Raw genomic sequence first — 13,297 nt, 5'->3', positions numbered from 1 at the left:
ATAGCCATGTGTTGAGAGGGATTCTTTGGGGTTTGAATAATTCACCTCTGGAAACATTGGCGCTTTGTTCAACATCGTTAAACAGCCCTTATTCAGGGACCTTTTGAGAAGGATGGACTACTCAACCTGAAGAAAATTCTAACTGGGTCCAACATGCAAGGTGATGTGTAGTTTATAAGATCACCATGTCTTGAACATATGGTCATAATGTATGTGCCTGGTGTACTCTTATCAGACGGGTAGTCACGGTGGGTATATTAGGTTTCGTATATTTGTACCTGAGGGCCACTTTGATACACTGCTCTCTCACTCAATAATGATGATGATGATGATGAAAGTAAGAACTATAAGATGTTGTGGGATCTTAACATTTAGACGGACAGAGTAATAGAAGCTAGAAGGTCTGATTGGAAGTAGTAGACAAAGAGAATAGAAAGTGCCAGATAATTGATTTTACAGTCCCAAAATGATGAGAAAGTAAGTATGAGAGGTATAGAGAAAATAGCAAAGTACCAGGATTTCATTATTGAGTTACAGAGACTATGGAAGATATGTGGTTAAAACGTATCCCTGTAGTTATGGGTGCATTGGGAACTATCCCTAAAGATTTGATCTGATGGATAGAGGAAATAGGCATAAAACCCAGTTTGGTGCAGCTCCAGAAAACAGTGTTATTAGAGACAGCTAGGATACTTGAGAGGGTTCTTGGCATCTAAGGTTACTTGTTGTAGACTGAGGTTAGAAATTTTTCTGTAATAAGAGTCTAATCTGTTGTGCATATATGAAATAATAATAAAATGAAAAAAAAAAAATGAGGGAAGCAGAAGACAAACATGCAGAAACATATCCACTTTTTTTTTTACAAACATTTATGAAAAATACTGAAGATGGAAATATAGATTATACTTATTGTAATCTGAAGTGTTCACAATCTGTACATGATACGGTCCTCGGATTAGAGTACCCACCAAGTTCTTGAATATTTCAACCATTTTGAATAATTCTCATTTAAAACATTCAGATCCCTGGAATAAATAAATAAATAAATACATATATATATATATACTGCTTGTTTTTAATTTGTAGTACAAGAGAACAAAGCAAACAAGCTCAATGCATGTTGTATAATGTAGTGGTGAGAACAAATTGCAAGGAGTCTCCCATAGCCTGAAGACATCAATATCTGTAACAGACAGTTGTTCTAACCGTATTTCTGTACAGTGGTGAGACTGGGATGTGCTATGATCAAAATATCTAAAAAGAAAAAGAACAAAATCCACTTCAGATTCCTCTGGAATGTCTGCAGCATCTCAAAGAAGAGTAAGGTACCAACACCACTGCATTCAAGTGGTGTGGAGTTGAAAGGATTAAAAAACTCTCGAGCAAGGAATACTTCGACGAGTAAGTTCTATATTTGAGAGATGAGGAATTATGTACATTGTTTACATTTGATGGATATTTGTTATCTTGTTTGTTGTTAACACGTCTTGGCTGATATACTCTCCAGCCTTCATCAGGTGTCTTGGGGGAATTTCAAATAATAATAATAATAATAATAATAATAATAATAATAGTAATAATAATAATAATAATAATAATAATAATAATGATAATAATAGAGTATTGTAGTTCACTTGAAGCATTGTGTATTGTTTGTAAAGAATAAAATGTTCTGAATGGCACAACAATACATTATAATAACCGTTATAATTTAATCATCCATAGTCTAATATGATATTTCGGAATAAAATTCCTTCTTCAGACATCCCTAGGAATTGATGGAGTCACTGCTATAATCAGTTTTCCAATGGCTTTTCTGTTTTTCCGGAAAAAACAAAAACATAGAAAAGCCTTCTAACAAAGAGGGAGGTGGCTTTAAGTCAGGTGCTGTAGAGGAAATACATGGCTACCCCAAATTATATATGGGTGGGTGGGAGTAGCTGAAAAGAGGACAATGAAACATATTCATGTCCAGAAAATTGCTATTAATAAATGTAATGAACAGCAGGTGAGAATCAGTACTGCTTATTTGTATGAAATAAGAATAAGTCATTGAAAATCTATAATCTATTTCCTGCAGTTAGATCAGACATGGCAAATTTTGAATGGCACACCCACAAAAAAATTACCTTGAAATTTTTTAGTAGTAAAGCTCACCTTATGATGAGCGATGTCTCATTTGGCCCACCCCTCGAAGAAGGTCGCCTATGGCCGAGTTAGATGCACAGTAGTATACTTTCTTTACTTGTTGTAGCCAATAGGCTGAGGCCATGCTAAGAGAATATCAGGCAGGAGATAAATAATGTCACTCTAAGCAAATAACCATCACTGGATATGAGGCTGAAGACCTTTATGTTTAGTTATCCAATCCCTTAACAATGAAGTACCTCATCTACACACATGCAATCTTGCTATCTCTCTGTCTCTCTCTCCCTCTCTCTCTCACTCTCTTTCTCTCTGAAGCTAATAGAAATTAGTGTAGTGAGTGAAATGATTTCATAGCAAAAATCCAAGATGAATCAGTAAAAAATTGCTAAAGCTCCCCTCCCACCCAGATTTAAACAAAGCTAAAATCCGTAATGTTTTTGATTGTTTTGCCTTTTAAAATTTCTAATAAATTTAAATACAAACGTGTGTGTGTGTATGTACATACATATGTATATACATATGTGCTTGAGTGTGTGTTGTATATATAACAAAGATAAAAGACAATTGGATTTGAGGGCATCCAGTTCATTTAACAAATAACAGTATTTTGTCACAAATCATGACAGCAAATAAACGGAAAAGTAGGATTTGAAGGAGAAAAATCAATTTAGCAAAAAAAAAAAAAAGAACAACAACAGGAAACAAAACGACAAACAAGAAATTTTAACTTTAGCTGGAAAAAGCAAAAAAAAAAAGGAAAAAAGAAAAGAAAAATTGTTAAAGAGCCAAGAAAATGCTTACAGATCAAAGCATGGCATTAAAAACTTTACCATTCTTCAAGTTGATACTGGATTTGATTTACTTTCCTGTATTGTTAAAGACATTTATAGAATTTCTTCACACACACACACACACACACACACACACACACACACACACACATACACACACAAACACACACACACACACACACACAAACACACACACAAACACACACACACTAAACTCATTGATCTTATTTATAGCTGCAGAAAGAATAAGAACAATAATAACAAAAACTATATAATTTTAGTAAAAATAGAGGATCTAAAGAATTAAGAAACGGTGACGCTTCTTCATAGTTCAGTAAATTAATTAGGATTTAATTCTTTATCAGAAGAGAAATTGATTCCTTGAGATAGCATTTAGTACAAATATATTTGTGAATTCTGTTAGAAAAGTAAAGAAAAAAAAATATCTGAAAGAGAATGAAGATGAAGATGCTGATTTTAGACTAAAGTTGAAGAATTCAACATCATGAATTTTAATCAGTTTTATTTTCTTCTTCTATATCTGAAAATGTTTTCAATCAAGAACTTCTCATACAATTTGAACCATGTATCAAATCATTTGCATAGCACAACATTCTTAAGTTTGAAAATGTAAAAATCTAAAAAGCTCCAGTCTGTTGCTGCTGCAACAAAGACCTCTTCAATGGCTAAGATTAGTTGTTTGTTAATCTCTCTATATATAAACGGCAGTTTGTCTGTGTGTGTTTCTGTGTGTCTGTTTGGTTGTACCCTCACCCTGACCACGGCTTTCAACCGATTCTGATGAAACTTGACACACACATAGCCCAATGTCATAATTCAAAACTAACGCAGCGAAAATTTTGAAAAGTTCCCCCAGTTCTGAAAAAGATCGATAAATTCGACATGGGGTTGACAATCAGAAACACAAACCACAGATGGTCTAGGGGACGCAACTCGACCTTTTTAACTATCAAAAAAAAATTTACCATCATTTTTTTCCCATTTTTTTGCTATTTTTTAGCTATAACTCTCTAAAAATGCTTTATAGTTATTTCCCTTACAAACCCGAGCAACGCCGGGCGATACTGCTAGTCAGATTATAATTTTCCGAACTATTAATTTCACCTGTGCATTATAAACTTAGAATACTTACACCTGATGCTGTTGCAACTAATAACACCATTTTTACTATGTTGAGAGGCTGCAACCAAGATCTATCCCATCATACCATGTCATTAGTCTCTACCCCTTGTAAGCTTTGGTGGGCCCTCAACTTCATGTGTAGTTGTTTATAACATCAATGTGGTTTTTCTTGTCCTCATCCAGGTTGTGCAAACCTCCAAAATAAAACGTCTGATATTGTCTAATGGTCAACATATCAATGGCAGTAAACCCTACCTTGCATGTGGTGAGAACATTCTTGTCTACAGGGCAAAAACCAAAACAGTGGAGAAGGAGCTTCAAGATTACTTTGATTTGTACATATACCAGGATTATCATGATGGTACATACAGCAGGATTATCATGAGGGCTCATAGCATCTCATGGCATGAGTACAAGATCAAAGAAGAGATTTATGGACACATTCCACCCATCTCTACCTTCATGTCTACATGATGTCTTTGGTTGGTTTGATGTCTGAGGCTATGTGTGGATTAGCACCAGGACTGAGTACATAGTCCCAGACTAGATTCCAACTTGTACATGTCCAGAATTAAAAATACTTAATAATGATTTGAGATCACACCTGTAAATACAGAAAATGTAAACTGACAAATAAACCATATATATACACAGACATTCATGCAGACATATATACCACACCCCACACATATACGTGTGTGTGTGCATCATCATCATCATCATCGTTTAGTGTCCGCTTTCCATGCTGGCATGGGTTGGATGGTTCAACTGGGGTCTGGGAAGCCAGAAGGCTGCACCAGGCCCAGTCTGATCTGGCAATGTTTCTACGGCTGGATGCCCTTCCTAACGCCAACCACTTCATGAGTGTAGTGGGTGCTTTTTACGTGCCACCGGCACAGGTGCCAGACGAGGCTGGCAAACGGCCACGATTGGATGGTGCTTTTTACATGCCACCGGCACGGAGGCCAGGCGAGGCTGGCAATGGCCACGATCGGATGGTGCTTTTTACGTGCCACCGGCATGGAATCCAGTTGGGGCGGCGCTGGCAATGGCCACGTTCGGATGGTTCTCTTATGTGCCACCGGCACTGGTATCACAGCTACAATTTCCATTGATGTGAATGTATAATTTCTCAACTCATAGCATAAAGCTGCCTGTCTCTATTGTGGCCTCACTCAGTTGAAAATTATCTCAGTCTTGCAAGTTGCATAACAGCCTAATGAGTGCTGGTGTTACAAAAAAAAAAAAGCACCCAGCACATTGTGAAGTGGTTGGCATTAGGAAGGGTGTCTGACTGTAGAAAATATGGAACCATTCAGCATTACTTTGAGAGGTATTAAAGCTTCTTCCAAGTTTTGCTGCATATCTGTGTAGAACACTTTATTCTACATTCCCTTGGTTCAGCTAGCTGTCAATGAAGAACAGTTATCAACAAATGATTATCGAAAGAGATGAGATGGCTGGATGGATAACACATAAGTATACTAACTCAGAGGTTTAATGTTCAAATCTACTGCGGGTGTTTTGTCACATTCCTGAACAGAACGGTTTATTCTACCTCACCACAGTTCAGTTCAGTAAACACAATCATCTGAGAAGTATTAGCTGCAATAAGCCAGTATCTCATCCAGAGAAGATTAATCTCCCACACACTTAAACACCAGTGGTCCTTCAAACTCCCCAGTAGACCAAGGAAGTATTTCTATTATATATCAGATAATAATACTAATTGTTACCAGTCAAAGACTGGCATATTATCAAGCATTGGGGGTAGAATTATCTCTCGTTCACGTAATGCTATAAAACCCTGATTGGAGCTAACAACTTCTACTTAAGAATGCCTCCTAGGGATTCTGAAAACATTCACATTTTACATATGAACTGATACAAAACAAGACAAAAGGAAAACAAAATAGTTTTCTTCTTGGCTTCATAAACGGTTAATTCTACATGCATAAATAAAAAGTAAAAAGTCTATTGTTAAAGGCAGCACAATTGTGTGAGAATCTTCTCAGTTTAGATTAACCAAATTTCTTTGGAATCAGTGAAGTCACCAAACATGTTGTTCTTGACACCTTTGTGTCAAGAACACAAAAAAAAATGAAAAGAAAAAGTGAATTAAAATTTCCTCAACAACTGCTGATATCACCGATTAAATCCAGATGTTGGTGGAACCAGTGTGTCAGAGACAGTCTCAGACAGTTCCAGAGTAAACATCTTGTTGTAGTATTAAGTTACTTAGGTACCTTTTTTTTGTGTGTGTTAAGTGCTCAAATTCCACTGGGGTTCTTTTGGAAGAGAGTCTTAGTAATGCAGTGAGGCTAAAATTCAATTAGCAAAGAAGCCCTACCATTTACAAGTCAGTGGTGTTGTGCTTAAGTGAGAAATTGCTACTTCCAGATGTCAAACTACTAATGTAACACACACACACACACACACCTATTGTTTTAACAATTCTCAATCTTTCTCTTGTGTGAAAATAAATACCCTATGCATTGAGGGCTTCTTTAGTTAAAGTTAAATGCATAAATAACTCCTATTTATACATACATTGTGCGTATTAATATATAAAACACACCTCAATCCTCATCATTGGTTTATTGTCCACTTTTGTATGCTTGTATGGCTCAGAGAGAATTTGTTGAGGCAGATTTTCCATGGCAGAAACCCTTACCTGTTTCCAAATAAAGTAATATTTCCTTATGACCACACAATTTCATTGACGATTTTAATATATAGGTACAAGCATGACCGTGTAGTTAAGAAGTTTGCTTCTCAACCACATGGTTTGGGGATTCAATGTTACTGTGTTGTACCTTGGTTAAGTGCCTTGTACAATAGCCATGGTCCCCGGGCTGACCAAAGCCTCGTGACTTGATCTTGTAGAAGGAAATTGAAAGAAGCTTGTTGTATGTGTGTAAGTGTGTGTATGTATGTATGTATGTATATTTCGTTTTTGGATTTAGTTTGCAAGATTATGTGAGTTCATGTGTTGAAGCATATTTTGTTGTGTCTGGGCAGAGTCATTCTCTCTTAGTGCCTTGATATTTAACACACTCACAGGTAAAGTTTCTGTTCATTTATTTATTTTTCTAAAATTTTCGTTGTTCTTGCAACCTTTTCAATAGTTGTTGACTCTGTTATCTGAGCTGCATTTTACTTAATTAATTAAATAATTACTTGATTAATTAAATAATGGCTTTATAACACCAAAGATCCACTTCTCATTGTTATATATTTCTCTATTTTCTTATATACATTAAACTACAGTTTACCTTTTAAATTACCTGCTGCTGTATACCTTATAACAAGGACCATACATACTGAGGTAATCACCAGGAGTGCCTCTGGATATATCTATCCCTTAGAGGTTTCAACACCTCTAATTTATATTTTATATATATACACATACACACATCAGTGTGGCATGATTTTCATGCAGCTACCCATGGTTTCCTGGTTGGAATATTAATTTATTTCACCATTTATCAAGCTGTTAAAGACAACAAAGCAGTTTTGTAAACAGTGTTTGATGCAACTGCAACAACAAACAAGATGAGGACACCTATCTGACTGGCCCTTGTGCTGGTGGCACGTAAAAGCACCAACTACACTTGTGGAATGGTTGGCATTAGGAAGGGCATCCAGCTGTAGAAACTCTGCCAGATCAGATTGGAGCCTGGTGCAGCCATCTGGTTTGCCAGTCCTCAGTCAAATTGTCCAACCCATGCTAGCATGGAAAGCAGATGTTAAACGATGATGATCATCATCATGAGTGTATATATACCTTTTGTTTTTAATTGGTGCAGAAGTTACAAATTGCTTGAGAACAAGTGGTTTGATAGGTGCCGTACACAAAACGCTTGGCCCCTGAACCACTTTTTAACATCTGCCATTTAAAAATAAGATAGACACATATATAGATGCAAGCATTGCTGTGTGGTAAGAAGCTTGCTTCCTGACAAGATGGATCTGGGTTCAGTCCCACTGCGTAGCACCTTGGGCAAGTGTCTTCTACTATAGCCTTGGTCCAACCAAAGCCATGTGAGTAGATTTGGAAGATGGAAACTGAAAGAAACCCATTGAATATATGTGTGTGTGTGTGTTTACAACCAGTGTTGGTTTTTTTACATCCCTGTAACTTAGCACTTTGGCAAAAGAAACTGGTAAAATAAGTATCAGGCTTAGAAAATAAATACTGGGGCCAATTTGTTTGACTAAACCCTTCAAGATGGTGCCGCGGTATGGCTGCAGTCCAATGATGGAATCAAGTAAAAGATGAAAGGTATATACATTACACGTGCACACATAGACATCATCATCATCATTTGAATATCCACTTTCCTAGGTTTTTATGGGTCAGACAGGATTTGTTAAGGCAGATTCTCTATAGCTGGAAGCTCTACCTGTTAACAACTCTCACCTGCTCTCAAGAAAGGTAATATTTTTCTTATGGTTGGACACACTTTCATGGAAGTTTGGAAATGAATGACACTGCTTCTTTGATCATGAAGTAGGTTTACTAATATCACATGTGAGAGCTACAATGCTGTATGGGAGTGAGACATGGTGTTTGAGGGAGAGAGAAATGGCAATTTTGAGAAGGACCGAGAGAGAAATGGTGAGAGAAAAGTGTGGCGTGAGGCTGTTTGATAAAAGGAGGACTGAGGACTTGATGGGGATGCTGGGGTTGGAGGAATTAGTGGAATGGCTGGCAAGGGAGAATGGAGTGCGGTGGTATGGGCATGTGTTGAGGAGGGACAAAGAGCATGTTCTGAGGAGGGTGCTAGAGTTTGAGGTAAATGGACAGCGGAAGCAAGGTAGACTGACGAAAATGTGGAGGGGACAGGTGGAGGAGATTGGAAGGGTTGGGCTTGAGAAGGGAGGACACCCAAAACCGAGCAAGATGGCGAGACGGTGTGAGGGCAGTTGCTATGGCATTGAGGTAGATACAGCCACCCCTGCAACGGGGACAAAACCTGGATTTAAAATGATGGTGATGATGATGATGATGTGAAAACAAGGAGACACATACAAACACATGCTCATCCACCTGTATTTTAGTTTCTGTATGTCAAATCTGATCACAAGGCATTTGTGTGTCTTGAGCTAGTGTAGAAGACCCTTGCCCAAGGTGCCATGCAGTGGGATTGAACTCAAAACCATGTGGTTGGGAAGTGAACTTCTTAAACACACAGCCATGACTGTTTACACACACACACACAAACGCACATAGAGGTATGTATGTACATTTGCATAAACACAGACACACACATGCAAGCATATATACTCACACGTCTATGTAGTCACACACACACATATATTTATAAATGCACATAGACATATATGAATGCACACACACACACACACACATACACAATCAAACAAAAGCAAAATATTCCTTTTAACCCAAATAGAAATAATGTATCTGCAAGTTGGGGCTGGAAACCCTAAAAATTTGATGGGATGGGGGGAGAGAGGCAAAAAATCCAATCCTGAGAGTTTAAAAAAGAATAGACTGGATGTTGGGAAATGGTAAAAACAATATACTCAGCAGAATTCCAGAAGAAGATGAGAAAAAAAGAGAGAAAGAGAGGGGGGAGGAGTGTATCTGGAGTGAAAGAGAATAACAAGAGTTATCATATGGTGTGATAATGAAAGATGTTCTCTCCCACAGGGTCGGTGGTTCTGGGTTGTTTGGTTTAACATAAGCACAGCACAGTTGGGGAAAGAGAAAGTGCACCCTAACCCCTCCCTTCCCCCCCGTTCTCAAAGAAGTGCCAAGTGGAGTGTAGTTCTCAAAGAAGTGCCAAGTGGAGTGTAAAATAGCTATTTAGATCAAGCAGTTGCTTGGAAACTATTTTCTAAAATCTTTTTTCCATCTTGGAATTTCTTGTGGCCCAACATTTTCTTTCATTAATTTGTTTCTAAATTTGGCATTAATTTGATGACTTTTACAATATTAATTAATTAAGGGAGCTTTGTATACATTAGCATATACACGCATGCATCTATCATATTTTGACATTATACAGTAACTGACAAACAGCAGAGTTACTGGTTATAGATAGGTTACTTATTTTCTGATGGCGACAGTGACAAGAGAGTGACTGTAACTTGGTGCAGAACAAATGTCACAAGAAACTTTGAAAGAAAAAACATTTTGTGGTTTCTTATCGATTCTTACATATTTTTCCATTATACATCAGCAAAAAGCTGGCAGAAACGTTAGCACGCTGGGCGAAATGCGTAGCCATATTTCGTCTGCTATTACGTTCTGAGTTCAAATTCCACCGAGGTAGACTTTGCTTTTCATCCTTTCGAGGTCAATTAAATAAGTACCAGTTACGCACTGGGGTCGATATAATGTCTGTCCTTGTTTTTCCTCTCTATGTTTAGCCCCTTGTGGGTAGTAAAGAAATAGGTATTTTATCTGCTGTTAGTTTCTGAGTTCAAATTCTGCTGAGGTTGATTTTGCTTTTCATTCTTTCGGGGTTAATAAATTAAGTACCAGTTGTGTACTAGGGTTGGTCTAATCGACTGCCCCCCTCCCCAAAAGTTTTGGGCCTTGTGCCAAGAGTAGAAAAGATTATACATCAGCGATACACAAATACACACACACACACACGCATGTATATAAAAGTATTTGTGTGTGTATGAATCATCATTATGGTCACTGTTTTAATGTCAAGTTTTCCATGTTTGCATGGGTCAGACATTGTTTATTGAGGCACATTTTCTACAGCTGGATGTCCTAACTGTCACAAACCTTCATCTATTTTCAAGTAAGGTGATGTATCCCCTTGACATACAGTACTGAATTCTCTTGTTTGTAGTATGCAAAATCAGTATTCAAACAATAATCCTTTATCTGTATGTAATGTGTGTGTGAGTGTGTGTATATTTTGAAAAGTCAGTGCTAAGTAGTGTTTAGGTATAAGCAAAATTTGGGTTAGTTGAAATATGTTTCTGACATATTTCGACAGCTAAAAGACAAATACATTGCAGTTACTACAGTTCTATATTTAAGAGATGAGGAATTATGTATATTATTTACATTTAACAAATATTTGTCCTCATCTTGTTTGTTGTTAACGCAACATTTTGGCTGATATACCCTCCAGCCTTCATCAGGTGTCTTGGGGAAATTTCGAACCTGGGTTCTCATTCTATGTTATTATTACGTAGTGGTTAAGAGCACAGGCTACTAACACCAAGATTCTGAGTTCAATTCCAGATAGTCAACAACAATGATGACGGCGACGACGATGACGATACCACCACCAACAACAACATTGAAAAATACCTTAGGAATGAAAACCCAGGTTCAAAATTTGGCCCAAGACAACTGATGAAGGCTGGAGGGTATATCCGCTGAAACTTTGAGTCAACAATAAACAAGATGAGGACAACTATCCATCAAATGTAAATAATGTAAACGATGATGATGATGATATCGAAAAATACCTTAGGAATGAGAACCCAGGTTCGAAATTTCCCCAAGACACCTGATGAAGGCTGGAGGGTATATCAGCCGAAACATTGTTTTAACAACAAAGAAGATGAGGACAAATATCCGGTAAATATAAATAATGTACTGCAGTTACTGTTGAAAATATATCATTCTTATGGTAAAAAGGTGTGAAAACACCCTATAAGAGAGATATATTATCCATGGTAACTGCAGTGTATTTGGCTTTTAGCAGTTGAAATACTTCACAAAACATATTTCAACTAATCTATATTTTGCTTATGCCTAAACACTGCTTAGCACTAATATTTCAATATATATATACATACATATATACATATATATATACATACATATATACATACATATATACATACATATACATACATACATATATACATACATACATACATACATACATACATACATACATACATATATACATACATACATACATACATACATACATACATATATATATATATAATATATATATATATATATATATGCATATATACATACGTATATGTACATACTTACATCTATACGTATATATATGCATATGTGGGCACAGGACGTCATGAAATGTGTAAAATAAAAAAATACGAAGTACGAGTACCTGGAACATGAACTATTCTTTTGAACAAATGGAAAACAAGACAAACAACATAAAGAACGACCCTTCATCAGTTGTTGGCTGTTTTTCTAGTCTCATATCTCGAGCATATCATCATCATCATCATCATTTAACGTCCATCTCCCATGTATACATGGGTAGGAGCTGGCAAAGTAGTAAATCTACCCAAGGCTCTTGTATTTGTTTTGGATGCCTTTCCAAACATCAAACAGTCTGCAGAATGGACCCAGTGCTTTTTGCATGATACTAGCACAGGCGAGGTTAGCTTTGGCAAGATTTTTACAGCTGGATGCCCTTCCAGACACCAACCATGTTACTGGATACTTTTAACGTGGAACCAGCACTGGCAGGGTAACCAAGTAACTCACAAGACTAGGAATTATGAGAGGGGCAGGGCATTTGTGTCAGAGGATGAAAGTTAGAGTGTGACAAAGAGACAGACAGACAGAAGCAGGTGTCTTGCCACAGCAGAGGGGGCATTAGAGGAGGTGATCCAGTATCAAATGATGAAAGGTTAGAGTGTAACAGAGAAATAGAGAGGCAGAAATAGGTGTGTTGCCATAGAGGTACATGGTTACCCAGTTAGAGAGAGAGAGAGAGCGGTACATGTATATATGTATGTATGTATTTATTTATGTAGGTAATATGTATAAACATTTAACATCTGTCATCCATGTTGGCATGAGTTGGATGGTTTGATAGGATCTGACATGGTGGAGAACTGCATTAAGTTCCAATATCTTCTTTGGCATGGTTTTAAGGGCTGGATGCCCTTCCTAATGCAAACCACTTTATAAAGAGTGCTGCACACTTTTTCATGATACTAGTCCTAGGAAGATCATCTTGCAACTCGCAAGATTAAGGACCTAAAGTGGCCCCTATAAATGAGTTTTGGTTGATAGAATTGGCAAACAGAAATTGCACAGAAGCCAATTGTGTGCATATGTGTGTGTGTATATATAATATATATACATATGCACACACATATAGAGACATATACATATGTATACGTGTGTGTGAGCATGTGTATCCTTATGTGAATGTTTACCTTCTGCATCTTAGCAAGAAGATATTGAGTTCAAATTAGTGATGTGACATTTCTTGATA

General features: G+C 37.0%; 1 protein-coding gene across 6 annotated transcripts in view; it reads right to left on the bottom strand.

The window, feature by feature from the left end:
• Nucleotides 1-13,297, bottom strand: part of LOC115215664 (85/88 kDa calcium-independent phospholipase A2) — a 100,144-nt gene that overhangs the window by 64,063 nt on the left and 22,784 nt on the right. For 5 of the 6 annotated variants that reach the window (XR_005000612.1, XR_005000611.1, XM_029784924.2 and 2 more), the window contains exon 2: nucleotides 907-1,025. Coding sequence is in view for 4 of the 6 variants with exons in the window: in XM_029784924.2 (XP_029640784.1) it covers nucleotides 907-992 (86 nt within the window). In the remaining 2 variants the exon portion in view is untranslated. Of the gene's footprint in view, nucleotides 1-906; nucleotides 1,026-1,702; nucleotides 1,713-13,297 lie in introns of those variants that run through there. The other variant, XM_036505843.1, reaches the window with a different exon arrangement.

This window comes from Octopus sinensis, linkage group LG9 (assembly GCF_006345805.1).
Source record: "Octopus sinensis linkage group LG9, ASM634580v1, whole genome shotgun sequence".
NCBI classification, from domain to species: Eukaryota; Metazoa; Mollusca; class Cephalopoda; order Octopoda; family Octopodidae; genus Octopus; species Octopus sinensis.
The sequence above is the reverse complement of the archived record's forward strand: the minus strand, read 5'-3'. Positions and strand labels throughout refer to the sequence as shown.